Source organism: Pseudonaja textilis, chromosome Z (assembly GCF_049901715.1).
Source record: "Pseudonaja textilis isolate UNSWEBS1 chromosome Z, rPseTex1.2, whole genome shotgun sequence".
NCBI lineage: Eukaryota > Metazoa > Chordata > Lepidosauria > Squamata > Elapidae > Pseudonaja > Pseudonaja textilis.
In genome coordinates, this window is record NC_142008.1 from 110,227,904 (window position 1) to 110,244,139 (window position 16,236).

At 36.2% G+C, this 16,236-nt stretch overlaps 1 protein-coding gene and 1 pseudogene across 1 annotated transcript in view; both read left to right on the forward strand.

Annotated features, from left to right (window-relative positions):
- Positions 1–7,656, forward strand: part of LOC113449550 (olfactory receptor 4Q3-like) — a gene marked incomplete at its 5' end in the record, with an annotated part of 10,237 nt that extends 2,581 nt beyond the window's left edge. Inside the window, 3 exons of the mRNA XM_087917245.1 lie at positions 1,942–2,833; positions 5,613–5,694; positions 7,594–7,656. Coding sequence (XP_087773371.1) covers positions 1,942–2,833; positions 5,613–5,694; positions 7,594–7,656 — 1,037 coding nt within the window. The remainder of the gene's footprint in view (positions 1–1,941; positions 2,834–5,612; positions 5,695–7,593) is intronic.
- Positions 7,657–8,730: 1,074 nt separating this feature from the next.
- LOC113449549 (olfactory receptor 4Q3-like) lies at positions 8,731–9,684 on the forward strand (annotated as a pseudogene).
- The last annotated feature ends 6,552 nt before the right edge of the window (positions 9,685–16,236 follow it).

The window sequence follows — 16,236 nt, forward strand, 5'->3', positions numbered from 1 at the left end:
CACACACACATTTGAATCTTGGGTTCACAGCAGCTGTCAAGCTCCAGACATATCCACACTTGTCATATTTTTCTTCCCTGGCCAATAGTAGTTATTTGTGTTTAGTCTACACTTTTCAGGAATTAAATCCAAAGTTTGATTGATGTTTGTAATGACCTACAGAGATGTAGAAAATGCCTATTAACTTTGGGAATCTTTGAGGTTACTCCCAGTGAAGAAAACACATGATGAGTCATTTTAAAGAGGGGAAATTCTTTCCTAGAAGAGAAATCTATGAAAGACAGAAGAGAGGAGAACAGAGACATTAATATCTTACTGATAGTTTTATTAAGCCAGAGTATTTATGATTAGATGGATCTTGGCTATGTAGAGAAATCATACCCAAACATGGGTCTATCATATTTAATCTCAGGATAGAGAGATTTTTTTTCTCTCTCTCTCTCTCCTGGTTAGCAGTTAGTAGCTTATGTACAGGATCAATTTTCAGGATTATGTCTTGAATTTTTGTGATTATGTTGAAATATTTCCAAGATGTAAATATTTACTCAGTGGAATTGTTTCTGGACAAGTGGGTATGAATTATATTAAAGGGTACTAATTTTCCCCTTGAAAAAAAAGGGAAAGTAGTTTGGAAAAGAGGAGAAAGGATATATATCAGTATCTAACTTATTAGATTTTTTTTAATAGAAGCGTGAAACTGGGAGAGTCTTGCAAAGAGTCATGGTTTAGATGGATCTTATTTGGATGCAGGAATCAACTCGCATTATCTTCAATCCAATTCCGTTTGTCTTATTAGCTATATCTTCATTGTTAAATATGACTTTAGATCTCCTTGTTTTTCAAATGTATACAAATCCATTCCCTTAGAACTTACTGCTATTGCTACTAATATTAATACGTAATAATCTATTATAAACATATACAAAATTCTACAAAAGGAATGCTTTTCCTATACATTTGCCAGGAATGGGGAAGACAGTCACCCAATAATAAATTAACTCCTTTTATAAGGTGAATAAAGTTCATTTTATTTAATGTCAGTTTAACAAAAGAAGCTTTAATGAGACTTGGTGATTTATGAAATGAAATATTGAGATCATAAAGCTCAATATTTGATGATGGGGTATTAGCAGGGGTGGGATTCTACTGGTTCTGTCCACCTCTGTAGAACTGGTAGTTCTGAAGAGCAGCAGACAGAGAGCATACATAGAACCAGTTCTATGTCTGCTGCTGTTTTGGCGCACCCGCCCACCTGGGCTCTTATCTGACCTTTATTTCCTGCTTTTTCAACTGCAGCTGCTTTGTGAGACACAGCTGTGGTTGAAAAAGCAGGGAAAAGGGGATTTTCCAACTGCTGTGCACTTGCACGCAGTGCTGCTCAGCTGTCCGGGGAGCTCAGTAGGTCATAAATTGCACTCGCGTGACTCGATGCAGAGCAACAGAACCAGTAGTTATACCAGTTGGATCCCATCCCTGAGTATTAGGGTTTCAGCATATGCACCAAGACAAATTCCTTGTGTGTCTAAGCACACTGGGCCAATGAAGAATTCATTCATTCATCATTCATTCATCTCAGCTCACTTTAGTTAAAATGCTGGACTTTTCCCCAGCTGGAGTGTGGAATTATAAATAGCCAAACATTCCAAAACTACAATACCCAGTATCTCTAGGCCACAATAAGGCTTCAGGAGTAATGTGAACCAGAGCAGAATTTGAAAGGAAATAATTCACTGCAAACTATTGTAAAAAAAAAAAAAGTTCATTTCAATATTTTCTCTTTGCATTACAAGACTCAAAGAGTACATTTTACTTTTTATTCAAATAGAAAAACAACATTGTTCACTGTTCTGTGTTGTCATTGATTAGTATGAGAAAGTTGTAATGATAAATATTTGTTGTTTCTTCTTGCAAGGTCCTGTCACCTTCATGAATGCCTCCAAGTCACTGAATTCATCTTACTGGGTCTCTCCAGGTCTCGGTCTATCCAGCTCCTTCTATTTGTACTGGTGATGTTGTGCTATGGTGCCATTCTGTTTGGCAACCTTCTCATTGTATTGACCGTGCACATAGATCCACATCTTAAAAAATTGCCCATGTATTTTTTCTTATCCAATTTAGCCATCATTGATGCATCTGTGGGTTCAGTGGTAGTCCCCAAAGTAGCAACAGATCTAGTCACCTGGGGCAGGACTATCTCATTTGGGTGCTGCATGTCCCAACTCTTTTTCCTACACTTCTTTGGAGGTACAGAGATGCTTCTCCTAACCCTCATGGCCTATGATCGTTATGTAGCCATTTGTCATCCACTGACATACACAACCATAATGAACCAGCCACGCTGCATTAGATTACTTTGTTTCTGTTGGGTTGGAGGCCTCTTCCATTCTTCCAGCCAGTTGTTCCTGGTCTTACAGCTGCCATTCTGTGGGCCAAATGGAGTGGACAATTTCTTTTGTGATGTTCCACAGGTAGTCAAATTGGCTTGTGTTGATACCCATGTGACTGAGATATTCATGGTGGCCAATAGTGGCTTGCTCTCCCTGGTGTGTTTTGCCATCTTGTTGATCTCCTATGGCATCATTCTGAGTACTCTTCAAGGCCGCTTCAAGGAAAGTGGTGGGAAAGCTCTGTATACCTGTAGCTCTCACTTGACGGTGGTTAGTCTTTTCTTCTTGCCTTGCCTCTTTGTGTACCTTGTTCCTATCTTCAGTGCCAGTCTGGACAAGGTGTCTTCTGTATTTTATACTACAATCACTCCTTTCCTTAATCCCATGATATATTCTCTAAGAAATCAGGAAATGAAAGAGGCGATGGGCCGGGTGAGGAAGAAATTGACATTTTCCCACCAGTCTCAAAAAGAAGCAGAAGGATGAGTAGATTTTTTTAAAAAAAAACCCTGCTTGTTTCAGACAATCCTATTTGGTATTGAAGTTCCTACCATTGTATGTATAAAGACAATGGTAGTGAGCTTCAGTACCTAACCCCCCATCTATGGCTGCTAAGATAACCACAATCAAACATATGACAAGATTTTCTTTAGGGACATTGTAGCACTGTTTTTAGTGAAAACATGAATGCTTTATACTTTATAGAGGCTTTGGCCCTTTGTTGTTCCCTTAAGGTCTTGAGGAATTAATCATAGCATGTCATTTATGGATTAAAATGAAATAATCAAAAAGAAAAGAGATGAATAATTCTAATAAACAAATAAATCATTGGACTGCAAAGAACTGGCTGTGTTTTCCTGTTTAGAGAGTCAGTTTTATAAAGCAATGTGACTATCAAGGCTTAAGTCACCCACTTTCCAATGAAACTGTACCCAAAACACTTCCAAATGAAAAAAATGGTGTCAACATTTTGACCTCATCAATTCTAGGAAAGAAGGGAGGGAGGGAGGAAGGAAGGGAGGGAGGGAGGAGGGAAGGGAGGGAGGGAGGAAGGAAGGAAGGAAAAGGGAGCATACCTCACTTGTTACATCTTGTAGTTGCACAGAATATTTGCCATATCCAGAGAGATTTTTGTATAGGGTCCACCAATGACAGCTACTTCATTGTTCTGGCCATCACACTTATAATTGAGGGTGAATTTGTCCTTTGTTGAAAGAAGCTCCAGTGCACCAAAATAGATCCAGCTTTCACTGAAATTGCTGTTGTATATTTGGAAGACCAAAGTGATTTTGGATAGGAGGTAAACTTTTTCATTGATTTTCTTTAAAGCAAATTCCAAGGCAAGAATATGCTGATGTTGTTGACTGTAGATCCAATCAAAACAAAAGAAGATAACTAAAAAGATTTTCCCTTCTAAGGAATGAATACACAAGAACCTGGTTTCTGAGAAACACAAAGATATGGGTTTTATTTTTACAACTTATCTTGAAAGGTGAACTATTTGAGGTTTATACCATGCACTAATTCATAAATTCATCAGTGAAACAAATGGTAAAACTAATCAAGCTTTGTACAGTATGTTAATAAGAACACAAGAGCACAAACATATATGGTAGTTGAATTCATGCATGGAAAACAGGGGAGATATGAGGAACTTTTAAGATGTACATTGTTGCAATAAATTGAAATATTTCATTGTATTGTTTTCATTGTCCATTTATGTCCATTTTGGTGTTTGGATTGACACCCAAAATAATAAAAGAAAAGTAAAGAAGAATAGATAAGGAAATAAAATAGATTTAGGAATACCTGGCTTAAAAGTATGTGTGAACTATCCACCAACACAAACTATATAGAAAGTTCTTTAAAGGGCCACCAAACAAACATTATGTAGTGACTGCCAGGAGACCAAGGTTTGTCCATGCAATTATTACAGTTTTGATAAGGGAATTCATTTCCTTTCATCCTAAAAATGGAAAAAAGAAAGAAAATGGATCTCTAGTGACTTTGCAAATGGTAATGTTTTCTCTATGTCATGCTCAGCCAGTAAGAAAAAGTCCAATTAGTTAATTAGAGTGAAACATTGATGGGAAAAGTCTTCCAAATTTTCATCCTAATCTTCATTATTCTCAAAGCCATGTAGGGTAAAGGGATGACATAGACGTGAAGTTTTAATATTTTTCAAGTCAAGTATCTTGCTTTCAGTGGGAAAGACTTTAAGAAGAAAATCACATTTTTCTTCTCCACATCACTGACCAAGTTAGGCCATTGGCTAGGTTAAGCCATGAGGCACAACTGAATTGGTACAAAGAAATGAACCCAATTGTTTAGGAAGTTGTGTGAGTCACTATACTTCTTTTGAACTTCTCTATAATTTAGGAAGGGAGGGAGGAAGGAAAGGAAGGAAGGAAGGAATTCCATATATTGGTTAGAAATTATTCATGGTAATGTTCTTCCATCAGTATGGCCTGGGTTGGATTGCAGTTTAATGATTAAAGATTCCCACAAACACAGAGAACCAAAACATGACACTGTCCTGAAAAAACATACTTCCAATTAAGGTTCAGCTGGGGAAAAAATCCAATTTTGTTTACCCTTTTCTTGGCTGTTAAAATAAACTCATCCCCTTTATTTGTTTTGCCTTTCTTCTGAATCAAATCTTTATCATTCTGAATCCCTTTATCTCCATGTTCCCAATAGCAGAAAGGAGGTGTTGAAACTGTATATTCAATTGCTAAATGAATAATGTTGATTGTTTTGTAACTCTGGTTTCTTCTATTGATTTTGCTTGTTGGAAGGCAGCTGAGAAATTCAAAAATGGGAATCAAATGATCCCAAGATGTTGCAACTGTTATAAATACATGCCAATTGCCAAGCACATGAGTTTTGGATCACATGAATGTGGAAATGTTGTGACAGTCGTAAGTGCAAGAATCAGTCAGACACGTTGTTCAACCAATCAACTTCAACAACCCTAAGAAGTAGGTTGACATTTTTAAAGAAAGCGGTCCAAATTTAGCCAATGACCTTCCATTGTTGAGGATAATCGAAGGCTTGGGTCCCTCTGCTCCTTTTCAACTTTGTTAACCACTATTCCACACAAATTCTCATCATCATCATTATAATCTTTCACTATCTACGATACATATTAGATAGAAAGATATAAAACACTGATTTCTTTGCTTCAACCATATCTTCTGTAACTTTTGCAGTTATCTTTCTTGATTGGGGACATGAAAATGACCTCATAAGAATGTCTCCCAAAGGTATAAAACTTGACACTGAAATATTTCTTAAGTGTTTCTTGGTACACTGTTGGTAGGAGAAGTAGGTTAGTCTGATTGCTTGGTTTTCTGAAGAGAAAAAGGTAATGGTGAATTTTTCCAGATGAAAAGTTCTCCTATAGATGTTATCTCTATTTCAGAATTTCTCCTATAGATGTTATCTTTATTCCATCTTGGAGGTCCTCCTAGCAACTGGAATGAAAAAGTAATACGAGCATCTGCTATCTGATTTCAGAAAAGAATAATTGTTTAGAAGGCAGGTAAGCAATGAACAAAAGAGAACTTACTAATGGATATTAGAGGTCAGTTTCAGAATTTTTGATGTCATTTTGATAGGTTACTGAGAAAAAAATTAAAACATTTCAAATGCAAAGAAAGATGTCATCTATTTTGGATGGATGTTTGGAAAAGCTGAGAATAAAAGTCGGTAGGTTCTATTTTTATATTTCCTACTTGTACTGTCCTGTAATACTCCTATTATATAGACATCTGAATTTTTTTTATCAAATAATTACTTTTTTGTTTTGTTTTTTCCTTTTGCACTTTATTTCTTTTTTTCATTGCTTGTAAGAGTCCAAAATGGTCCAAAAACCATTGTAATGCAAGCTGACACTGGCTAATAATACAGATTAAAGATATGAAATGGGATGATGTCTATTAAGATAGGCAAGTAACCTTTTGTAATGGCCTTTGACCAATATGTGCAGATAGATAGATAGGTAGGTAGGTAGGTAGGTAGGTAGGTAGGTAGGTATAGGTATAGATATAGATATGGCAATAAAAGAAGTAAAATAAAGAGGAAGAGAAAGAACAGAAGGGGAAAGGAAAATGTTTTAATGATATCAAATAAATGCATCAGTGAGGCAAAACTTGACATGATGGATGATAGTGGTCTTATGAACTGCTAAAAGCTGTAAGATACTTCTCTCTGGTGAAGAGATCTAAAATGGGATGAATGAATGTGCTATATTTTTATATGGGTTGTAGATGTCCTATATTGCTATTTGGAATTGGCAGGACTGTGGGAATTATGTGGCTTATGTGCAAATGGGGAGGGAACAGGTTATTTTCATTCTACTAGAGTGACATGAATTACTAACATTAAATCTAAAGTAGCTTTAGAAGCAAGTGAGAAGTCTAGTGCACTGTAGGTCAAAAAACTCTATGATTGCTTGACATGTTGAGGTGATAGATTAGAGGGAAGGATGGATGGATGCATGGATGGATGCATGGATGGATGGACAGACAGACAGATAGATAGATACAAATAGACAGACAGACATAGAAATATGCAGGTCAGCTAGATAATGTAGATTCATGGATTAGCATTGCCTAGCTTACTGCCAGAGAACAATATCCAAACTATAAGGTGCAAGTCATGTGTACAATAAAAACCTCCTGCCAGCAATCCACACCCAGATAATCAAAAATTAACACCAATATTGGTATTAGGTCAACAGTCAAGCAGTAAACAATGCCCCAAATCAAAGAACCATCAACACAGACAATCAAACAACAGTCTAATCAAGGAACTACCAAGAACACACCAATACTGACAGGGCAAACAACTTGTATAAAAACAGAGACCCAACTTCCTTCTAGTACTGATGATGTTAATTAGTTGGGTAATGAAATGTATGCTAGAAAACAACCAGGCTCAGAGAACACCAAGGACCCCAGAGTTATGCTGCATTGCACATTTTACTATAATCTGAAAATTATTGTCACAGTTAGTGAGTAATTAAAAACTGACTCTTATACCTCCATTTGTCTCCTGGGCAGTAATGAAATTCTTTAAAATCAGATTCTTTCTGTTTCTGTCACTATGAAAATGGTAAATATTAATAAAACAAAAATTGAATGGAGAAAGAATTAAGAATTTGCTGTCTAGTTCAATGCATGTTCTGGCTTTATTCTTGTAGGGAAGTGGTAGTAGATTAAATATTGAAGAATTACAGTATGAAGAATCCACTGGATCATCATAACTCAAACCTCTATAATCTAAGGTTTTTTTAGTAAGGGCAACAAAAATGGTTCAAGGTCTGAGGGACAAAACATATCAGGAGATATTGAAAGTACTGAATATGTACAGCCTCAAGGACAGAAGGGAAATGGGGAACATGATTGAAACCTTTAAATATATTAAGGATGTGAAAAAGGTTCTCAAAGGCAGTATTTTCAATATTAAGCAAAAATTAAGAACACAAGGTTATAACCTCAAACTGAAAGGAAGGAAGGAAGTTCAAAAGTTATGTTAGAAATTATTACTTTGCAGAAAGTTTAGTGGATGTTTGGAGCCAATTTAAAGAGGCATAGTGGGTCAATCATAAGTAACTGCGTTTAAACAGGCTTGGGATAAACACATCCATCACCATCAAAAGGAGGGACATGGTTGCTCAGTGGATAAGATGCTGAGCTTGTCGATCAGAAAGGTCAGAGGTTCGGCAATTCAAATCCCTAGCATCATGTAACGGAGTGAGTTCCCGTTACTTGTCCCAGCTTCTGCCAACCCAGCAATTCAAAAGCATATAAAAAATGCAAGTAGAAAAATAGGACCACTTTGGTGGGAAGGTAACAGTGTTCTGTGCACCTTCTGCATTTAGTCATGCCGGCCACATGACCACGGAGACATCTTCAGACAGCACTGGCTCTTCAGCTTTGTAACAGAGATGAGCATCTCCCTAGAGCTGGAAATGACTAGCACATATGTGCCAGGGAACCTTTACACCATCAAAAATTAAAAATTAAAATAGACAATTAAAAAATACATGAAGACATAAATTAAAAAGACAACAGAAAACAAAACAACTCCCCCTCAAAGGGTAGCGTTGATGGACCACTAGGTCTTTACTTGCCATCATCTATGTTTCTAATTTACAGCAGTACCAGGAAGTTTATAATAGATACTGAAATTGACATTATTTCTTTTTCTACTACATGGTTTATTGAGCTCTCTTCATTTTTATTCATACCTGAAGAGAAAGCCATGTGGTCACTGATTAGGAAGAAAAGATCCTGAAAGTGGCTATACTAAATAACTGTCTTTGTAAGGTCCTGTTGCTTTCATGAATTCTTCGAAAATCACAGAATTTGTCTTCCTGGATCTTTCCAGTTCATGGCCCATCCAGCTCCTTGTATCTGTCCTGATCATGATATGTTACACTGCCATTCTGTTGGGCAACCTCCTAATTGTAGTAACTGTGCATATAGATCCACACCTTCTAAGGTCACCCATGTATTTTTTCTTAGCCAATTTATCCATCATTGATACTGCTTTAAGTTCAGTGGTTGTTCCTAAGATAGCAACAGATCTGATTACCTGTGGTAGCACTGTCTCATATGCAGACTGTATGTCCCAACTTTTTTTTCTACATGTCTTTGTAGGTTCTGAAGTGTTTCTTCTTACTCTCATGACCTATGATCATTATGTGGCCATTTGCCACCCACTGACATACACAATCAAAATGAACCATTCATGCTGCATTAGACTGCTGTGTTGATGTTGGGCTGGAGGCCTCCTTCACTCTGGCAGCCAGCTGTTCCTGGTCCTACGGCTGCCGTTCTATGGCCCAAATGAGGTAGACAATTTCTTTTGTGATGTTCCACAGGTAGTCAAACTGGCTTGTGTAGACACCTATGTGACTGAGATACTCATGGTGGCCAAGAGTGGCCTGATCAACCTGGTTTGTTTCATCATCTTGCTGACCTCCTACAGCATCATCCTGTACACACTTCAAGGCCGCTTCAAGGAGAGTGAAGGGAAAGCTCTGTACACTTGTAGTTCTCACTTGACAGCGGTCAGTATTTTTTTCCTGCCTTGCCTCTTTGTGTACCTCATTCCCATCTTCAATTCCAGTTTGGACAAGATATCTTCCGTGTTTTATACCACAATTACTCCTTTCCTTAATCCTATGATATATTCTCTAAGAAATCAGGAAATGAAGGAGGTAATGGGCCGGGTGACAAAGAAATTCATGTTTGAGGATTGGTATCAGAAGAAAGGAACAGCATAAGTTGAATTTCTAAAATTCCATTTTGGTTCTTGAGATAATCTTTTCTGGAGTTATCACTAGATAAGTAATAAGGGATGTGGTCCACCAATCTATAACATATAGATCTTCCAGATAAAGCAGGAATAATGCTTTTAAAACCCATGCTTGTTTATTAATTATTAGAAAATGTGTGTGTGTGTGTGTGTCTGCCCATTTTATATGTGAACTCTAGGTAGCTAAAATCAAGACATAAACAACAATATATCAATCAAATAAAACAATTAAAATACTCATAACACAATACTCAAGCAGCTGTACACTAAGCAGACACACAAATCATCCCAAAAATACTTGATCCAGTTGTATATTTTTGTGGTATATTTGAACTTTGTGGTTAATGACAATATGAGTGACCTACATTGTGAAAAATTTGTAGCTATTGCTCTCTGAAGTCCTAGAAGCACTAAGTGCTCAAACCAGGAAAGGAGCCAGGAGATATGGAATAAGTCAATTAAAATGTTAAAGAGATTATTATCTGTGGAGAAGTTGCAAAATCTTCCTATTTTGGGGTAATATTTATTGGTCATTGCAAGTACCAAGGCTAATGTCATATCTTTTTTATTAAATTCTTCACCTTTCACTCAGTGGAGATGTCCACTCAACAAATCGTGTGGAAGAGACTTCAGCTGACAAAGTAACTGGATTGCCAGTAAGTTTTCCCAAACTTTCCATTGGGAAAAAACTCTATACTATTGAACATTTTCATTTTGTTAAAATCAAATTCATTCACTTTGCACTTCAGCTTGTTTGCCTTTCTACTGAGTCAAAATCTATTATTTTCTTGAGTTCCTAAGAACTCAACTTCTTAAAACCCAACTTCTCCTAATGATTTTGCCTATTGGAAGCTAGTTGGGAAGGTCACAATTGCGATCACATGACTGAGGACACTGCAATTGTCATAAGAACATGGCAGTTACCAAGCACCTGCATTTTTGATCACATGACTAAGGGGATGCTGTGCAGTTATAAGTATGAGGACCAGTCATAAGTCATTTTTTTCAGTCTTGTTTTAACTTCGAATGATTGCTAAACAAATGGTTGTAATATAATTGCTCAACATCTAGGGAGATTCTCAGTCATCCAGATCATAGCTATCTCAACAGTGATTTTTTTCAAAACTGTTTTCCAGGAAGAGGAGAAAGGGAAAGGAGAAAGCTTCAATAGTTGCAATTGCTAGCTTCTGGTTTGAGCTTCTTCGGCGACAGACCGAAACCATGTCTCTGCGTGGTTTTGATCCATGCTTGCTGCTGGAGCGCCCTGAGCTGGCTGGTTTCGGGGCTAAGCCACCCTGTAGAGGTGGTGAAGAAGGGGGAGACTGTCTGCAGGGTTGAGGAGAGCCGCCTCTCTCCTCCCCAGCTGGCCATTACTCCCTTTCCTGAAGGCAGTTGTAGCGATGGTCAGAAATGGCCACCACAAAGAAGAACTCGAATGAAAAAGAATGTGCATGAGGAAGATAAGAAGAGAAAGTTTTGGTCGACCAGGTCAAACAGCAAAAGCAATGAATAAGGTACCCTGGAATTGAAACTATTTAAAAAAAAGAATCACTTTGTTCCCTAAGAAGTTGTCTAAGCTGTGAAGGAGAGAGAAAAGGGAAAGGATTTGGTTTTTTTTCTCCTCTTCCTATACTGACAGCTAAGAGACTTAAGCAAGAAATTGCAAAAAATCCACTTTGACATTAATAGGCACTTAATGCTGAAAATAAAAAGTCAAAGGAATAATAAAGATTTCTGGATAATTAAAAGCTTTTGAAAACAGGAAAGGAGAGGAAAAGAATAAAAGGGCAGGATCTGGAAGGGAGGAGACTGCCTGGAATTAAAAAGAACTTATAGCAAAATCTCAACAAGACTTCCAAAAGATACATCTTAACTGAAACATCGCAACAAAATAGTAAAATCCCAGGAAGAGAAAGTGAAAAAAGAAGCATAAAGAAACAGCTTGGGACTATTTGGATTACTTGGTGATCTCTCGATTCTTGGTTATTGCATTTGAATGACTAAAATCAATTGGGTGGTTGTTTAAAACTGTTTAAAATGGCTCCACTTTTAGAAGAACTGAAAATGGAACTTAAAAAGTACAAAGAAGATGCACAAGAAGGGAGAGCTTCTTTTGGCTTTGTATTTCAGTTCTTAGAAATGAAGATTTGGAACTATGCGAAACAACAAGAAATGCCTGCAGAACAAGAAGATTGGGACAAAGAAGAAGTCATCTTTAATGAACAAGTAATCTTAGGTGGGGGAAAAAAGGAAAGGAGGGAAAGAGAATGGAAAGTTTAAGATTGGGAAAAACACCCCCCCAAATAGAGTGAAAAATAAGTATAAAATCAGAAAGCAATAGAAGAGGGAAATGCAGAAGAGAGAATTAGAAGTAGAAAGACAAGGGAGTAAAAGGGGGAGATAGAAGAAGAGAGGGAAGAAGGAAAGGAAAAGAAGTTATAAAGGACAGAAACAAGATATGGAGAAACAGGGCCTATTTAGAGATAGTGGGTGAAAATCTAATGGGAAAAGGGATTCTGCGAAGGTACATAAGATAGTATTGTTATATTAGAAATAGAAATAATTACAGAAAATATGAAACAATGTATGATTAAAATGTTTGATAAAATGGTTATCGTAACTTCGTGGAATGCTTGTCAATAAATAAATGTAACAAAATGAAAATGTTAAAGATGTTAAGACTTTAATGATTATTAATGATAGAACTGAATTGGAATGGAATGAGGGTTTATAATTACATATATTTATAATCCTTAAAAAAAAAGAATATAGTGCGTATTATAAGAATGTACCAAGCAGAACTCGATTGGAAGTTATGTATTATGTATTATATTGAAGGTCATAACCTTAAGGTATATATTGAAGTTTAAATAAGAGTTGAATGGATGTAATTAAAAGATATAAAGGTGTCATACTCCAATTAGTAACTACAGGAGAAAATTTGTTTAATGAGAAAAGATAATATGAAATTGAAACAGAACAGACAAAAGTATAAATATAATGATTTGAATTGAGAGGAGATAATCAAAATAAAATTGAGAAAATTAAAAGAGGGGAAAAACTATATAGAAAATGTAGAATAGTATAAGATATGGAATAGAACACAAAAATGAGCATGAAATTAAGTTTGTGTCTGTATAAAGAAGTTCAACCCAAGACCATGCTATTTTCAAAAAAGATGTTTTACTTGTATTTTGTGTGTGTGAAAACCCAAATAAAACTTTATTTAAAAAAATAGTTGCAATTGCTCAACAATGTCTGTGAACATGTTCATGATTTCACACTGGGAAGGACATTCCCCTTTCAACAAAGGCCATCAAATCCAACATTAGGCAAAAAATACAGTGTGAGCAATTCTCTGCTCAGATTGGACTATGCAATTATTATGCTTTTGATAAAGGAAGCTCCTCCCTTTAAATGGGAAAGGAAGCAAAAATAGATTCCCATTGTTTTGCCTTTTCTCTGTTTTGCTTAGTCTGCAGGTAGATAACATTCTTCCTAAAGAAAAATACTGATGGAAAAGGCTTCCAAATTTGAAAACTTAATGTGCATTCATTTCAAATTTCAAATAGTATAGTATGGATGGATGACATAGACATGTAGTGCTGAATTATTCTGATGTCCTGCTTTCAGTAGAACGGACTTTTAAAAGCCTTCACAAATGTTACTCCTCCACTTTGTTGACTAAGCTGATGCATGCATGAATTTGGATAAAGAACACAGGCACAATTGCTTAGGAAGTCATGTGGCTTCTATATACTGCTTATAAATGTTTCCATTCCCTTTAAAGGGGAGAAGGGAGAAATAACATAATTAACAAAGGAACCTGAAGGAACAAAAATGTATTTTCTGGTAGATTTCTTTAATTTTTAAAATTCTTGAATCCATCATTTGGATAATCTTCTTGTATTCTTTAAAGTTATAGCATGGAATGGTACAGAAGTAATCCAGAATATTTTTTAAAAGTTTTTATTTTTTAAGACAAACATATACAAACAATACATAAAAACATAAAACCATCTTCCATTTTATATACATACAGTTGTATCAATTGTATCATTTGTATCAATTGAAGTAAAGTGATTACTGCTATACACTCTTCTTGGAATTCAATTAATGACTCTTCCTTTCTTGCTGCTTCCTCCTTTCCTCTAAAGTATTCTAAGTAGAATAGCTCAGCTTTTTCAACTGTGTCAATTCTGTGTCTTTGTTCCTGCCAAGTGAACAAGAGGCCTTCTGGCATCAACTATCTGTAATTTACTCCTCTTTTAAGTAACTCTTTAGTCAAGAATAAATATTCTCTTCTCATCTCTCTTACTCTTCTTGGTATCTGTTTCAGCACCACAATTTCTTTGTCTATATTTTTGTGTTTTCTCTCTTACTGCCTGCAGTACCTGTGTCTTAATAATCTTCTTAGTAAATCTGATGTGGACTTCTCTTGGTAGTCTGTTTCTCATTGCATATCTTGTATAGACATGGAACACTTTGTCTATCCCATCCATCATCTTCTCTTTGGTTATCTCTAGTGCTTTTGCCAGTATTTCTGTCATTATTTCAGCAAGATTTTCACCTTTTCCTTCTTCTACATTTTGAAATCTTAGGCAGAATTCTGACCTATCAATTTCCCATACTAATGGTTCACACCTGCCCTTCTCAACATCGCTCAATCAAGTATCAATATCTCCAATTTTCTTGTCTCTTTGTGTATCTTCTTCAATTTTTTAAAACCTGTCTTCATATTTCATCATCATCTGTTGAATATTTTCTACTTTCTCATCTGTCTTTTCAGTTTTTTGCTCTATGTTCTCCATTCTCTTTTCAATCTTCAGAATTCCTTGCATAATCATCTGTAATGTCACTTCCTTCTCTTTCTCCTGTTGTAAAACTGTCTGTATTGACCGCTGTCTTCCAGATGGTGAAAAGGCTATTGGTATTGAGGAAGCTGTGGCTGTTGTCTTTCTGCTCATCTTGTAGTACTTACCTGTAAAGAAAGAAAGAGAAAAAAGAGAAAAGGAAAAAGGAAAAAAAGGAGCACAGGCAGGCAATTGCCACTCTGAAAAATAAAAAGGAAAAAATGTTCAGGCGCTTGTATACCTTAATCCAATTATTTCTCTTAATAAGAAAGAAAAAAGGAAGAGAGCAAAAAATTAAAGAATTTACATTCTAGTTCCTGGAATAAAAGGTTGAAATCCCAATATAAAAATCCAACTGAAGGAGAAGTAAAAGAGAGAGTGAAAAGTAGCAAACAGTTCTAATGTGAAGCCAGCCACTGCCACTGAGTATCCAAGGCTGTTAGATAAATCAACTCAAAGTTCCTAGTTCCAGTATTTTCAAGGTCACTTCAATCTTCTTTCTTTCAACTTCAACTCCAGACTCTAGTTACCTATAATTTCACAGATGGATACTTGTGTAAACAATCTGCCATGCTCATCCCACTATCTTTTCCAGTGCAAAACTCAAAGTCCTTGAGTATAATGCAGATGCATAAACAAATAGAAGAAAAGGAAACAATATGTCCAAGCTTCTAGATGGCAGTGCTACTTTTTTCCCTTCATTTTCACTCCCCCACTCATGTATCCAATGCCAGGAACAAAAGAAAAAAATAAAATCCTTTCTTTTAAAAAGGAAATAAATCTCAGGTCAAAAAGAAGAGTCTTGGTCAAAACAGACTTTCAAAAAATTGTTAAGAAAATACAAACAAGAATAAGAAATTTAAAAAAGGTCCAGTCCAGTTTAAAATTAAGAAGCTTTGCCAAGTTTTAAGTTTCAATAAAAAGAAGGGGAGCTTTCACTTTAACTAGCTTAATTTCACCATTTAATTCTTTTCTCTTCACTTTTAATTCACTTTAAGTCTTTCAGGGTGTTCTCTTCAAGAAATAATAAGTAAAAGTTCATCTCACCAAACTGTCACATTTTCTTTCAATCTCTTCTGTTCCAGAGCTGTCCCAGCTTCAGCAACTTGAATGGCTGCCTCTCTGGTTTTCCTGGATTGACCAGAGACTTTGCAATGTCCCTGGGATCGAAAGGGAAGTGCCCTCCTCAGTCACCATCTCTATGGGATGGTTTAGGTCTGGTGGGACCATCCTGCAATGGAGATATCAGTGGTGATCTTGGAGCTTCAAGATCGCACGCTGTACCGCCAAGATGCCCAGAAGTAACCCAGAATATTGAATGGATGGATAGATGAATGATCCAACCAGATACTTGTACTCCTTAAGCTTATACAATGGAAGGATGCAGAAGTGACCAAGAATATGGAAGGGAGGGAGGGAGGGAGGAGTAGGTCAATATTTTGGTTAATAATAATTTGTAATCATGATCTTGTTTTCCCATCAATGTGAATGTTTATATGTGGGTATCATTAAGCTCTTAGAATAGAGCTCAATCATTCCCACAAACATTCGGGAATAAAATGTTTGATATGTTACTGAATTTGAAATATGCTTCCAAAATATGATGAAGGACAGAGTTTGATATTATCTGAAGTGTTGCCAGTATCATTTTATTGCAATAATTCCTA